The following is a 16,156-nucleotide window of genomic DNA, read 5'->3' as shown; positions in this document are numbered from 1 at the left end:
AAGAAAAAAAAGGTAAGGCAGAATGTTGATTGTCATTGAATTATCTGTGAATTGACTGTTTAGTGATTGTCCAGCTTTTGCCTAATTTTACTCATTCCTTGGAGGCTGTCCAAGCTTAATCAGGTTATTTGAAAGCTCCACAATTCGTGGGCATTCTCATGTCGGCCTTCTGCAGAAATGTCCTCAGTTATTTCATGGTGTCAGAAGTATCCAATTGAAGATTGCTCCGCATGTGTAAATCTAGTCATATATTTCCTGCGATGACTCCTTTTTAAGTAAATATCCACAAGGTAAATTCCTTAGAAAGTAGTACCTTGTAAGTGTTTCCCCAACAGACTTGCATACTACCCCTGCCAAACCATCAAAACAATTTGAGGCTTTTATTTTGAGATGGAGTCTTGCCTCTGTTGCCCAAGCTGGAGTGCAATGATGCAATCTCGGCTCACTGCGAGCTCTGCCTCCCGGGTTCAAGCAGTTCTCCTGCCTCAGCCTCCCGAGTAGTTGGGATAATAGGCATCTGCCACCACGCCTAGCTAATTTTTGTATTTTTAGTAGAGATGGAGTTTCACCATGTTGACCAGGCCAGTCTCGAACTCCTGACCTCGGGTGATCCACCTCAGCCTCCCAAAGTGCTGGGATTACAGGCGTGAGCCACTGCTTCCAGGCAGGAAGTCTTTACGTAGTAAGACATTTGAGTGTGATCCAGAGGGGTGATGTTTGCTAGGAGAAAGGAAAGGTCATTGGCTAATTGATTAGCCTTTATATAAAGCAAGCTCAGGACCTTTCCAGAACCTAAATGACCGAACTGTTTCTTTTTGAGAGACAAAGTCTTGCTCTGTTGCCCAGGGTGGAGTGCAGTGGCGTGATCATAGCTCACTGTAGCCTCGGACTCCTGGGCTCAAGCGATCCTCCTGTCTCAGCCTCTGGAGTGGCTGGGACACAGGTGTGAGCCACATTCTCGGTTCTGGCAGAACCTTTTTATGTCAATGCCTGATGCTATGCCCTTTTCTTCCCTTGGTGTGATTTCTTTTACTGTTCTTGAGCTGAAGAATTTGTTTCTGTGAGCACTTTGATTGCAAAGTCATTGAAGTTTGATGGTTAAAAGTTCAGGCTCTTAGATTGCCTGGGTTTGTTTGGGTTTTACCATTGTGTGAGTTTAGGAGCAATCCTCTCAGCTTAATTTTTCTGCCTTTAAAATCAGGATTAAGGCCGGGTGTGGTAACCCACGCATGTAATCCCACCACCTAGGGAGGCCGAGTCAGGTGGATTACCTGAGGTCAGGAGTTTGAGACCAGCCTGGCCAACATGGTGAAACCCTGTCTCTACTAAAAATACAAAAATTAGCCGGGCACAGTGGCGGGCACCTGTAGTCCCAACTACCAGGGAGGCTGGGGCAGGAGAATCACTTGAACCTTGGAGATGGAGGTTGCAGCGAGATTGCACTTCAGCCTGGGCAGCAGAGTGAGACTTGATCTCAAAACAAAAAACAAACAAACAAAAAACTTAGGGTTATGACCCTGTATGCTTTGGTAAGAGGTACATTAATCCTGTCAGCCAGTACAGAACCTGCTCGTTTTTCCCATGACAGATTCTGAACAGTTGGTTTTTTTCCTGACCCTGAATTTCATTAGAAGCTGTAAATTGTGTCTTGTGACGTGTCAGCCTGTTGGGGGAGACCTGCTCCTTTTATGATTTTGTACTCTGTGTTTGTCAGAAACTGTTGAAGCTCAGTGGAGACTTGTTTTACTACTAGGCAGGGACAGTCTTGGGAAGATCAAGTTTACTGGGATGTTGATGTAAAGATATTAGAGGTATGAAAGTAAGCTTTTTGTATTCAGGAGGCTGAAGTGGGAGGATTGCTGGAGACCAGCCTGGGCAACATACAGAGACTCCTGTCTCTTTAAGAGAAAAGAATATAGCCAGGCGCGGTAGTTCAAGCCTGTAATCCCAGCACTTTGGGAGGCCGAGACGGGCGGATCATGAGGTCAGGAGATTGAGACCATCCCGGCTAACACGGTGAAACCCCGTCTCTACTAAAAAATACAAAAAAAATAGCCAGGCGAGGTGGCGGGCGCCTGCAGTCCCGGCTACTCGGGAGACTGAGGCAGGAGAATGGCGTAAACCTGGGAGACGGAGCTTGCAGTGATCTGAGATCTGGCCACTGCACTCCAGCCTGGGCGACAGAGCGAGACTCCATCTCAAAAAAAAAAAAAAGAGAAAAGAATATAAAAAGCTGTTTTTGGGAGAGTGGTGAACCTCTAGGTGGAAAAAGAAATGTGTTTTAAGTGGGAACAAACCTCTTTTCTTTTCTTTCTTTCTGTCTGTCTTTTTCTGTCTTTCTTTCTGTTCTGTCTTTTCTTTCTAGCTCTCTGTCTTTCTGTCTTTCTTTCTTTCGACAGAGATTTGCTCTTGTTGCCAAGGCAGGAGTGCAATGGTGAAATCTTGGCTCACTGCAACCTCCGCCTTCGGGTTCAAGCGATTTTCCTGCCTCAGCCACCCGAATAGCTGGGATTACAGGCATGCGCCACCACATCTGGCTAATTTTGTACTTTTAGTAGAGACGGAGTTCTCCATGTTGGTCAGGCTGGTCTCGAACTCCTGACCTCAGGTGATCCGCCCGTCTCGGCCTCCCAAAGTGCTGGGATTACAGGTGTGAGCCACCGTTCCTGGCCCCACATTTTATTTTTAAATTATTGTTGAAACTGTGTCTCGCTATGTTGCCTACGTTGGCTTTGAACCTCTCAAGCCTCTTGCTCTGCAGGTAGGTTGGACTGTAGGCAGATGCCACCATGCCTGGGTCTAAACCACATTTTAATATATGAAACTTGTCTTTCTGGTAGAGTCACTGAAACCAGTTATTTTCCCTCTGTTGTTACAGAAGCAAATAAAAGGATCCTCGTACAGATGCATTCAAATACATATTCACATCTGAGGCAATATGATTAAAGCGCAGCTCAAGTCCGACCCCCGAATTGTAGTCCATTGGCTTTGTGATCTGGAATCAGTTTAACCTTTATGTTCTTCAATATATGGAGATATTCTAAAATGGGATAATATTGGTACCTACTTCAGAGGTCTGTTTAGAAGATTAAGTGCATTAATACAGCGAAGCAATTGGAACAGTGCTTAGTTTAGCATGGGGTGTTTTATTTGTGAATTACTTTGTTGAATGAATGCATAAATACTTGAAAGAACACAACCAAAAACCAAACCTCAGTTAACAAGTCAAGGTAAAAAACTTCTGACTCTACTGGCAGCAACAGATTATGGGTGTCCCAGACACAGGCTGGTTCCCTGTGGTGGATCTGTGTCTAGGTTATTACCATACAATGAAGGGAAACTTCCCTGGAACTAAACAGACTTAACCATGTTTAATTAACTTGTGAGGATTATGTTCTTCAGAGTGGTGATTTTAATCACCCACCCATTGTCACCAAATCATGAAAAGTTCCAGAAATTCGATTTTGTTACTCAAACTTACTGTAACAAAACTGCCTGTGGATCCAAAAGAAGTGGTTTCGACCATTTCGGTTTTCTGGTTCATAAGTTTTTATCACACCTGCTGCAAGCACGTGACAGCCTTCCCCCACCCCCAAAATGCCTACATCACAGTGATAAAATACTTGCTGCAAAGGTGACTTCAGGAAGTGCTAATTGTGTTGAGGACCTTTATGTGAATGTAATGGTTGGAGTTCATCCTCTACTGAGGGAGGGCTGAAGGGTGTAGTCAGTCTAGAGTTTTGGATAAATCAGCTTTTTCTATATAGTTTTGGGGTACATTATCATTAGTATTATGTTTCTGTTACTGGTGTTAAAAGGACAGAGATGACAGTGATATTAGGAGAGTGTGTCATTGTAGTCATTATTTGTGCGAACTGGTACAAAGCACTGGTCGTAGAATGTTTGGAGAGATTGAGAAGTTAACTTTTCTTACTCTTGAAGGAGTAGTGTGCTGGGTGGTGTGCACCTGTAGTCCCAGTTACTTGGGAGGCTCAGGTGGGAGGATCACTTGAGGCCAGGAGTTTAAGGCTACATAGTTCGTTATGATCATGGGCCTGTGAATAGCCACTTCACTACATACAGCCAGGGCAATGTAGTGAGTGAGACCCTGTCTCTTGAAGCAGTAAGTGTCTCCTGACTCATGCTACTTCTGTTCCTTAATCTGCTACCTTAAGGGATGGGGGGGGGGTTGTGGTAGAGGAGTCGGTGGGATTTAAAAAATGAACAACTCCTCCAAAGCAGTAATGAAAAGACAAATAATTAAATATTTGGCAAAATGTTTGAATAGATATTTCTTCAGAGAACACACAAAAGGCTCATAAGCACGTGAAAAGATGTTCAACACTATTAGCTATCAAGGAAATGCAAATCAAAACCACAAGGAAATACAGCTTCACACCCACTAGGATGACTAGTTTAAAGCGTAACTAACAGATGTTCCTGAGGATGCAGCCAGATTAGGAATCCCAAGTGCTGCTGGTGGGATTGTAAAATGGTGCCAGCCTCCCAGAGAAAAGCTCTGGGGATGTCCCTTCCCTGCCAGTTACTGTGCGTGACTCTCAAGTTCCTCCTAGGTGTGTACTCAAGGGAACTGAAAGCGTTTTTTTTTTTTTTGAGACGGAGTCCTTTCCTGTCACTCCAGGCTGAGTGCAGTGGCTCGGATCTCAGCTCACTGCAAGCTCCGCCTCCCGGTTACGCCATTCCTGCCTCAGCTTCCCGAAAGAAGCTGGGATTACAGGCGGCCCGCCACCTCACTCAAGGTTTTTGTATTTTAGTAGAGACGGGTTTCACTGTTAGCCAGGATGGTCTCTGGATCTCCTGACTCCTGCGGATCCGCCTGGCCTCGGCCTCCCAAAGTGCTGGGATTACAGGCTCGGTTTCACGCGCCTGCCTTTTTTTTGAGACGGAGTCTCGGCTTGTCGCCTCTTCAGGCTGGAGTGCAGTGGCCGGATCTCAGCTCACTGCAGCCCAGCCCCGGGTTCACCATTCTCCTGCCTCAGCTCCCCAGTAGCTGGGACTACAGGCTACCGCCACTGCCCCAGCTTAGTTTTTTGTATTTTTTAGTAGAGACGGGGTTTCACCGTGTTAGCCAGGATGGTCTCGATCTCCTGACCTTGTGATCCGCCCGTCTCGGCCTCCCAAAGTGCTGGGATTACAGGCTTGAGCCACCGCGCCCGGCCGAAAGCGTATATTCATACAAAAACGTCAAGACTGTTCGTAGCAGCATTGTTTATAATAGTCCAAAAGTGGAAACAACCCAAACGTTCATTAACTGATGAATGGATCCCCCCGCTCCGAGACCAAGTCTTGCTCTGTTGCCAGGCTGGAGTTGAGTGGCGCGATCTCGGGTCACTGCAACCTCTGCCTCCTGTGTTCAAGCGATTCTCCTGCCTCAGCCTCCTGAGTAGCCGGGACTACAGGCGTGTGCCACCACACTCGGCTAATTTTTGTTTCTTTAGTAGAGACAGGGTTTCACCATGTGTTGGCCAGACTGGTCTCGATCTCTTGACCTCGTGATCTGCCTGCCTCGGCCTCCCAGAGTGCTTGGATTACAGGTGTGAGCCACTGCGCCCAGCCTTTTTTTTCCCTTACTTTTTGTTTTTCTTTTGGAGACAGTCTCGCTGTGTTGCCCAGGCTGACCTGCAGTGGCGTGATCTCAGCTCACTGCAGTCTCCACCTCCTGGACTCAAGTGATTCTCCTGCGTCTGCCTCCCGAGTAGCTGGGATTACAGACATGCGCCGTCATGGCAGGCTCATTTTTGTATTTTTAGTGGAGACGGGGTTTTGTCATGTTTTGGCCAGGCTGTTCCTGAACTCCTGACCTCAGGTAATGCAACCGCCTCCCAGATTTCTGAGATGGCGTGAGCCACCGCCCCAGCTTAATGAATGGATTTTTAAATCATGGTATATCCATACAATAGGTGAAGTACTGATGCCAGGCTACACTAGGTGTGAACCTTGAGACCATGCTATGGGAAAGAAGCCAGTCACAGCAGGCTCCGTACTGTAGGTTCTGTTCATAGGCACACCTTGTTTATTGTACTTCACGGATACTACATTTTTACAAAACAAACGGAAGGTTTCTGGAACCTGCTTTGAGCAAGTCTGTTGGTGCCATTTTCCAACGCAGGTGCTCACTCTGTGTCACTGTTTTGGTAACTTGTGCAATATTTTACACTTGTTTTTTTTGAAATGGAGTCTTGCTTTGTTACCCAGGCTGGAGCGCAGTGGCGCAGTCTCTACTCACTGCAAGTTCCGCCTCCTGGGTTCACGCCATTCTCCTGCCTCAGCCTCCCGAGTAGCTGGGACTGCAGGCGCCCGCCACCACGCGTGGCTAATTTTTTTTTGTATTATTTAGTAGAGACAGGGTTTCTCCGTGTTAGCCAGGATGGTCTTGATCTCCTGACCTGGTGATCCACCCTTCTTGGCCGTCCTAAAGTTCTGGGATTACAGGTGTGAGCCACGACGCCCAGCCTCAAACTTTTCATTATATGTTGTAGTGGTTATCTGTGATCAGTAATCTTTGACATTACTATTGTAATTGTTCTGGGGATCCATGAACTGAGGGAAATTAATTGATGTGTGTATTCCTTTTTGTTTGTTTTTTGAGACAGAGTTTCACTCTTGTTGCTCAGGTTAGAGTGCAGTGGTGCGATCTCAGCTCACTGCAGTTTCCACCTCCTGAGTTCAACAATTCTCCTGCCTTAGCCTCCTGAGTAGCTGGGATTACAGGCATGCACCACCACGCCTGGCTATTTTTTTTGTATTTTTAGTAGAGACGGGATTTCTCCATGTTGGTGAGGGTGGTCTCGAACTCCTGACCTCATGTGATCTGCCTGCCTCAGCCTCCCAAAGTGCTGGGATTACAGCATGAGCCACCACACCCGGCCTGTATTCTTTTACTATTGATTTTTTGAGACAGGGTCTCACTCTGTCACCAGGCTACAGTCTTGTGATCATGGCTCACTGCAGCCTTGACCTCCTGGGATGAAGCAATCCTCCTGCCTCAGCCTCCTGAGAAGCTGGGACGACAGGCACACATCACCATTCCTGGCTAGTTTTTGTGTTTTTTGTAGAGATGGGGTCTCACCTGTTGCCCAGGCTGATCTTGAACTCCTAGGCTCAAATGATCTTCCTGCCTTCGGCCTCCCAAATATTGGGATTATAGGCATGACCTCTTGTTTGTGTTCTGACTGCTTGTCTCTCTGCCTCCCCTTAGGGTTACCTATTACCTGAAACACAACAATATTTAAATTAGGCCAATTAACAACCCTGCAATTGCTTCTAAGTGTTTAAGGGAAAGGATAAGTCCCAGTCTCTCACTTTAGGTGGAAACGATTAAGCTGAGGAAGGAAGGCTACCTTAAAAGCCGAGATAATGGTCTGAAAGCTGGTCCTCTTGCACCACAGTTGTGAATGCAAGGGAGACGTTCTTCAAGGAAATTAAAAAGTGCTACTCCAGTGAACACAGCAGTGATGAAAGCAAAACAGCCTTCTTGCTGACAGAAAGTTTTAGTGGTCTGAATAGAAGATCAGAACTGCCACACTATTCCCTTAAGCCAAAGCCTCATTCAGACTAACCCTCCAACTCTCTTGAAATTTAAGAAAGCTGAGAGAGGTGTGAAAGCTACAGATGTAAAGCTGGAAGCTAGCAGAAGTTGGTTCATGAGGTTTAAGGAAAGACGCCATCTCCATTACTTAAAAAGTACAAGGTTGGCTGAGCACTGTGGCTCACGCCTGTCATCCCAGCGCTTTGGGAGGCCACGGTGGGCAGATCACGAGGTGAGGAATTAAAGACCATCCTGACCAACATGGTGAAACCCTGCCTCTACTAAAAAATACAAAAAATTAGCTGGGCGTGTTGGCAGACACCTGTAATCCCAGCTACTTGGGAAACGGAGGCAGGAGAATCGCTTCAACCCAGGAGGCGGAGGTTGCAGTGAATCGAGACGTTGTGACAGCACTCCAGCCTTAGTGACAAAGTGAGACACTGTCTCAAAAAAAAAAAAAGTACAAGGTCAAGTAGCAGGTGCTGATGTAGATGCTGCATCTAATTATGCAGAAGATTTAGCTAAGATTATTGATGGTGACCACACCAAATAGATTTTCAGTGTAGACAAAACAGCCTTGTATTAGAAGAAAATGCTGTCTAGGACTTTTCCTAGCTAGAGAGAAGTCAGTGTGTCTGGCTAAGACAGGCTGATGCAGTTAGGGGCTGATGCAGCTGGTGACTTTAAATTGAAAGCGGTGCTCATTGACCGTTTCAAAAATTCGAGGCCTCTTTAAGAATTATGCTAAATTTACTCTGCCTGGTTTATAAATGGAACAGCAAAGCCTGGAAGACAGCACTTCTGTTTACAGCATGGTTTTCTGAATATCTTAAGCCCACTGTTGAAACTTAGTACTCAGAAAAAAAAAAACTACCTTTAATATATTACTGCACATTGAAAATACCCCGAGGCTGGGTGCAGTGGTGCACAACTGTAATCCCAGCACTATGGGAGGCCAAGGTGGGTGGGGCACTTGAGCATAAGAATTCAAGACCAGCCTGAGGAACATGGGAAAACCCTGTCTCTACAAAAAATAATAAAAATTAGCTGGGTATAATGGTGTACACCTCTGTAGTCCCAGCTACGCAAGAGGCTGAGATTGGAGCATTGCTTGAGCTGGGAAGGTTGAAGCTGTAGTGAGCTGAGATGGTGCCACTGTATCATCTTGGGTGACAGAGTGAGACTGTTTCAAAACACACACACCATACAATTCTTTCTCTCTCACTCACACACTGTTCTTGGTCACCTGGAGCTCTGATGAAGTTGTATAAGGAGAGCAAGGTTTGTTTTTTTTTTAAATAGAGATGGGGTTTCACTATCTTGTCCAGGCTGGTCTTGGACTCCTGACCTCGTGATCCACCTGCCTTGGTCTCCCAAAGTGCTGGGATTACAGACATGAGCCACCACGCCCGACCTGCAATGTTGTTTTTGTGCCTGTTAACACAGCAGGTGGGCAGATCACCTGAGGTCAGGAGTTTAAGACCAGCCTCACCAACATGCTGAAACCCCGTCTCTAGTAAAAATAGAAAAGTTAGCCGGGCATGGTGGCGCTCGCTTGTAGTCTCAGCTACTCAGGAGTCTGAGGCAGGAGAATTGCTTGAACCCTGGAGGCAGAGGCTGCAGTGAGCTGAGATAGTGCCACTGCCTGGGTGACAGAGCAAGACTCTGTCTCAAAAAAAAAAAGAAAGTTTTTTTTGTGGGTAAATGCTGTCCAGCAGCATCAGATGCTTCAAAGAAATCATGCAGGAAATGAAAAGTCCATCAACATGGCAGACTTCATTGTCTTGCTGCGGCCACTCCAACCTTCAGCAGCGGTCACCCTAATCAGTCAGTAGCCATCAACATCAAGGCAAAACCTTCCAACAGCAAAATATTATCACTTGCTGAAGGCTCAGAAGAGCATTAGCATTTTTTAGCAATAAGGTGTTTTTAAATTAAGATATGTACATTGTTTAGACATAATGCTGTTGTACACTTAATAGATTACAGTGTAGTTTAAACATAACTTTTCTATGCACTGGGAAACACAAAATTTCATGTGACTTGCTTTATTGCAATATTTTTTTTTTGCAGTGCTCTGGAACTGAACCCGCAGTATCTTCCAAGGTATGCCCACACCTGAAATGTGCATAAGAGACAAGTGTGTAGAGGCGGAAAGTAGATCGTGGTTGCCTTGGGCTGGGGTTCGGGTACATGGGAAGTGATCGTTAGTGGGGTTCGGGCCTTTCTTTTTGAAGTGATGAAAATCTAAAATTATGATGATTGCAGAGTTCTGTGAATATACTAAAAACCATTGAATGGAAGAGTTTATTTATTTATTTTTTGGAAACAGAGCCTCTCTCTGTCGCCCAGGCTGTAGTGCAGTGGCGCCATCTCGGCTCACTGCAACCTCCGCCTCCCGGGTTCAAGCAAATCTCTTGCCTCAGCCTCCTGATTAGCTGCGGCTACAGGCACCCGCCACCATGCCCAGCTAATTTTTGTATTTTTAGTAGAGATGGGGTTTTACCATGTTGGCCAGGCTGTTCCTGATCTCCTGACCTCGTGATCCACCCACCTTGACCTCCCAAAAGTGCTGGGATTACAGGGGCTCACCCCTGCTCCCGGCCAAATGGTACACTTTAAATGGGTGAATTGTTACGGTAGGCGAATTATATATAAATAAAGGTATTATTAAAGGGATAACTAACTGTTGCTTCTGTAATTTTACCAGTCTGTGCATTGTTTTGTTTATATCTAAAATGAAGGCATTTATGCTTGAATCTGAAACAGTAGAGCATCACTGAGTGTTATAAATATATTTCCCCTTGCATTATAAAAATACTGAGTCTTCATTGTTGAAAATTTGTAAAGCACAGAAATTTGAAGAAAATGAAATCATGTGGAATAATATTCGAGATATGTAACTTAAATTTTTGGTAGTATTGGACATCTGTGCGTAGTTTTTCTGTATAGAATATTGTAAAGCCTTAAAATTAAAAGAATTAATGGTACTGTTTTTGTGTAGCTGGATTAAGATTTACTTTGCGATCAGTTTAGAAAGGTTAATTAGCTGGGCGCGGTGGTTCACGCCTACAATCCCAGCACGTTGGGAGGCTGAGGCAGGCGGATCTCGAGATCAGGAGATCGAGACTATCCTGATTAACACGGTGAAACCCCATCTCTACTAAAAATACAAAAAATTAGCCGGGCGTGGTGGTGGGCGCCTGTAGTTCCAGCTACTCGGGAGGCTGAGGCAGGAGAATGGTGTGAAGCCAGGAGGCAGAACTTGCAGTGAACCAAGATCGCGCCACTGCACTCTAGCCTGGGCGACAGAGCAGACTGCGTCTCAAACAAACAAACAGACAAACAAAAAAAAAACACGAAAGTTTAATTACAGGCTTACCTCTGAGTTACATTTGACTTGCTGATTTTTGAGAATTAAACTCGTGTGGAGGTGAGATTACTTAGTCCGCTGCTTCTAAATTTAGCCTGTTTCATGACTATGGTTTAGAAGACAAAATTGGGCATGTTTTAGATGAATGCTTTCAGACTCCTACAAATGAATTAATGAGTGGTCTTACTACCATATTGTAAAATTTTGTGTTTTTGGAGACAGAATCTCACTCTGTTGCCCAGGCTGGAGTGCAATGGTGCGATCTCAGCTCACTGCAAGCTCCGTCTCCGGGGTTCAAGCCATTCCCCTGCCTCACCCTCCTGAGTAGCTGGCACTACAGGCGCCTGCCACCGTGCCCGGCTATTTTTTGTATTTTTGTTTTTCTTTTTTTTTGAGATGGAGTTTTGCTCTTGTTGCCCAGACTGGAGTGCAGTGGCGCGATCTCCACTCACTGCAACCTCCGCCTCCCGAGTTCAAGTGATTCTCCTGCCTTAGCCTCTTGAGTAGCTGGAATTACAGGCATGTGCCACCACGTCCGGCTAATTTTTTGTATTTTTTAGTAGAGATGGGGTTTCACCATGTTAGCCAGGATGGTCTCGATCTCCTGACCTCGTGATCCGCCTGTCTCGGCCTCCCAAAGTGCTGGGATTACAGGCGTGAGCTACCGTGCCCAGTCTAATTTGTGTATTTTTAGTAGAGACGTGGTGTCACCATGTTGGCCAGGCTGGTCTTGAACTCCTGACCTCAGGTGACCAACCTGCCTCAGCCTCCCAAAGTGCTAAGATGACAGGTGTGAGCCACTGCACCCGACGTGTCATCCTTCTTTTTTTTTTTTTTTTTTTTTTTTTTTGAGACGGAGTCTCGCTCTGTCACCCAGGCTGGAGTGCAGTGGCCGGATCTCAGCTCACTGCAAGCTCCGCCTCCTGGGTTCACGCCATCCTCCTGCCTCAGCCTCCGGAGTAGCTGGGACTACAGGCGCCCGCCACCTCGCCCGGCTAGTTTTTTTGTATTTTTTAGTAGAGACGGGGTTTCACCGTGTTAGCCAGGATGGTCTCGATCTCCTGACCTCGTGATCCGCCCGTCTCGGCCTCCCAAAGTGCTGGGATTACAGGCTTGAGCCACCGCGCCCGGCCCATCCTTCTTTAATGGTTCAGAATTGCATTAGAAACCTCAGCTTGAGGTGTACAGTTAAACGTGCCACTTCTATGGGTACAATTCCGTGAGCTCTCCTTTGCACAAAAGCCCCTCACTTCACCCCTGCACCTTGATAACCATTTGCTTTGTCTTTTTAGTTTGTGTTTTTTGTAGTTTGATATAAATGGAATGATAAAGTCTTTTTAATCTAGCTCTTTTCACTTAATATCTTTTTGAGATTATTCCATGTTGTTGCTTGTTATCAGTTAATTATTTTCTCCCCTCCTCCTCTTCTCTTTCTGGACACAGGGTCTCTTGCTCTGTCATCCAAGCTGGAGTACAGTGTTAGTATTATACAAAGTAATTGTGGTTTTTACCATTACTTTTAATAGCAAAATCCGCAGTTAGTTTTGCACCAACCTAATAGCTCACTGCAGGCCTGAATTCCTGGGCTCAAGCAGTTCTCTTGCCTTAGCCTCCTGAGTAGTTGAGACTACAGGCACACACCCCCACACCTAGCTAATTATTGCAGAGGCAGTGTCTCACCATGTTGCCCAGGTTGGTCTCAAACTGCTGGGCTCGAGTAATCCTCCTGTCTTGGCCTCCCCAAATGCTGCGATTAGAGATGTGAGCTACTGTGCATGGACAGTGAATTCTTTACTTTCGAGTGGTGCCCATCTTACAGATATGAGCACCAGTTTGCTTATTCATTTCCCCTCTGGATGCACATTTGTGTGGTTTCCACTTTTTGGCTATTAATATAGTTGCTGTGAGTGAGTGAGTGTGTAAAAGTCTTTGTAAAGGTTTATTTTTCTTCTGTATAATACATAGAACTAGGATTGCTGAGTCATGTGGTAAATGTTTATTAAAACATTGCCAATTTTTTTTCAAAGAGACTTTACAAAATATTCTCTTTTTTTTATATTCCCAAAAGGATTAATTTTTGAAACATATTTTCCTGGATACATTAGGCACACTCCCCTTAATTTAGTAATGTTTTGGGTTTTGTTTTGGGTTTTGTTTTGTTTTTTTTTTTTTTGGATACGGAGTCTCGCTCTGTCACCCAGGCTGGAGTGCAGTGGCGCGATCTCAGTTCACTGCAGCGTCTGCCTCTCAGGTTCAAGCAATTCTCCTGCCTCAGCCTCCATGGTAGCTGGGATTACAAGCGTACACCACCATGCCCAGCTAATTTTTGTATTTTTAGTAGAGACGGGGTTTCACCGTGTTGGCCAGGCTGTTCTCGAATTCCTGACCTCAGGCAATCCATCAGACTTGGCCTCCCAAAGTGCTGAGATTACAGGCTTGAGCCACTGTGCCCACCCAATTTAGTAGTGTTTTATGAAGTCACCATCTCTTTATACCTGTTAGTTAAAGTATATTTATGCTTAGGGTGTTAATGAATGCTAAGGATGCTTATTTAAATGCAGATAATTTTTGTTGTTGTTGTTGTTTTGAGACGAGTCTTGCTATGTTGCCCCGAGTGGCAATACAGTGGCGCGATCTCAGCTCACTGCAATCTCTGCCTCCTGAGTTCAAGCTATTCTGCTGCGTCAGCTTCCCAAGTAGCTGGGATTGTGGTGGTGTGCATATTGGTCAGGCTGGTCTTGAATTCGTGACCTCAAGTGATCTGCCCACCTTGGCCTCCCACAGTTCTGGGATTATAGGCGTAAGCCACTGCATCCAGCCTATTTTAATTTTAATTAATTAATTAATTTTGAGGTAGAGTCTCCGTCTGTTGCCAGGCTGGAGTGCAGTGGCACAGTGTTGGCTCACTGCAATCTCCACCTCCCAGGTTCAAGCGATTCTCCTGTCTCAGTCTCTGGAGTACCTGGGAGTACAGGTGCGCATCACCACGCCCAGCTAATTTTTTTGTATTTTTTGTAAAGACGGTGTTTCACCATGTTGGCCAGAATAGTCTCTATCTCTTGACCTCGTAATGCGCCCACCTCGGCCTGCCAAAGTGCTGGGACTACCAGCATGTCCAGCCTCTATTTTAATTTTTTAGAGACAGGATCTGACCGTGTTGCCCTGGCTGGTCTTGAACTCCTGAGCTCAAGTGATTCTCGTGCCTCAGTTCCCAAAGTGCTAGGGGTATGAGCCACTACTGCTGGCCTAAAATGCAGATTCTTGAGTCTCATCACCAAAGATTCAAACGTGGGTAATGTTGGAGAGCCACGTGGTAATAGGGCATCAAAATAAGTTTCTGTTAATGTATTCATTCAGTTACTATTTCTTGTGCTGTTGGGCTTTGCATTCACACGCTGTTGTGTTAGCTGTATTTCCCTATGCTTGCGATAGATCCCAAGGCTTCTCTGGGCCCCTTTCTTTGCTCGCCACCTAGTGGTAACAAATAGGAGTCATCAGAAGTTTCACCAGAAGGAGCTTCATACGAGGAAGGATAGAAAACATCCAAAGTCTGTTGGTGGCCAACCATACACTCCGTACATTTTTGCTGTATGAACAAATTGCCCCTTCTCTTGTTTTTTTGGAAATACTATTTATTTGTAAGACAATACGTTTTAGCATCTGTAAATTCTTAATCTTTCTCTTAAACTGGCGGCTTTTTTTTTTCTTTTTTTTGGCTGGAAAATGGTTAGCTATGCCTAATTAGAGAGGTGCTTTCAGACCACACTAAATTGTATTAGACAGTATATGAAGTCTTCCTGATTCCATAGAACTTACATTCTAGAGTCTTTGCGTTGGCTCTTAGTTTGGTTTCCTTTACATGTTTTTGGCTTTTTACTCATATTAGTTTTGATGATTATGAAATTATTTTTGTTGAAAAATTTTTTTTCCAGTAGCTTGACAGAAGAAAACCTACTTTGAATGGGATATGTTAAGAAAACTTCCAGTTTGTAAGATCTGACTTTTCCTTTTCCCATGCAGAAATGGTGGAGTCAATGAAGAAAGTAGCAGGGATGGATGTGGAGCTGACAGTTGAAGAAAGAAACCTCCTATCTGTTGCATATAAGAATGTGATTGGAGCTAGAAGAGCCTCCTGGAGAATAATCAGCAGCATTGAACAGAAAGAAGAAAACAAGGGAGGAGAAGACAAGCTAAAAATGATTCGGGAATATCGGCAAATGGTGAGATTGCTGTGCCGTCGTCCCCCCTTATGCACAGTTTGAGTTACCTGTAGGACAGTACACTAAGAGGTTTTGAGAGAGAAGGAGACTGCATTCATATAACTTACATTACAGTATGTTATAATGTTTCCGTTATTAATCTTTGTGCCTAGTTTATAAGTTAAACTTTCCCATGGCTATGTATGTATAGGACAAAACATAGTCTATATCAGATTTGGTATTATTCATGGTTTCAATACATCCACTGGCTGGTCTCAGAATGGACGCCTCTTGGGTAAGGGGGAACTGTTGTATTTTCAAGCAAAATGATGACTGTTTTTAAAAAAAATACGGTGGGTTGGCTGGGCATGGTGGCTCATTCCTGTAATCCCAGCACTCTGGGAGGCCGAGGCGGGCGGATCACAAGGTCAGGAGATCCAGACCATCCTGGCTAACATGGTGAAACCCCGTCTCTACTAAAAATAGAAAAAATTAGCCAGGCGTGGTGTCGGGCGCCTGTAGTCCCAGCTACTCTGGAGGCTGAGGCAGGAGAATGGCGTGAACCCGAGAGGCGGAGCTTGCAGTGAGCCGAGATCGTGCCACTGCACTCCTGCCTGGGTGACAGAGTAAGACTCTGTCTCAAAAAAAAAAAAAAAACACACACACACACACACACACACAACAAATATATTGGGTTAATTTGTCTCATTCCTCTTTCCCCCGCCCCCCCAGACTCCCCTTGTCACCCAGGCTGGAGTGCAGTGGCGCGATCTCCACTCACTGCAAGCTCCGCCTCCTGGGTTCACGCCATTCTCCTGCCTCAGCCTCCACAGTAGCTGGGACTACTGTGCCAGCCACCACACCCGGTTAATTTTTTGTATTTTTAGCAGACACGGGGTTTCACCATGTTAGCCAGGATGGTCTCAATTTCCTGACCTCGTGATCCGCCCGCCTCGGCCTTCCAAAGTGCTGGGATTACAGGTGTGAGCCACCGTGGCCGGCCTTTTTTCTTTTTCTTTTTTTTTTTTTTTTTTT

General features: G+C 45.4%; 1 protein-coding gene across 3 annotated transcripts in view; it reads left to right on the top strand.

Annotated features, from left to right (window-relative positions):
* Positions 1-16,156, top strand: part of YWHAE (tyrosine 3-monooxygenase/tryptophan 5-monooxygenase activation protein epsilon) — a 61,679-nt gene that overhangs the window by 26,195 nt on the left and 19,328 nt on the right. For 2 of the 3 annotated variants that reach the window (XM_003912049.4, XM_009189299.3), the window contains exon 2: positions 14,943-15,142. In XM_003912049.4, coding sequence (XP_003912098.1) covers positions 14,943-15,142 — 200 coding nt within the window. Of the gene's footprint in view, positions 1-9,622; positions 9,656-14,942; positions 15,143-16,156 lie in introns of all 3 variants that reach the window. The other variant, XM_009189300.4, reaches the window with a different exon arrangement.

This window comes from Papio anubis, chromosome 17 (genome assembly GCF_008728515.1).
Source record: "Papio anubis isolate 15944 chromosome 17, Panubis1.0, whole genome shotgun sequence".
NCBI lineage: Eukaryota > Metazoa > Chordata > Mammalia > Primates > Cercopithecidae > Papio > Papio anubis.
The sequence above is the reverse complement of the archived record's forward strand: the minus strand, read 5'-3'. Positions and strand labels throughout refer to the sequence as shown.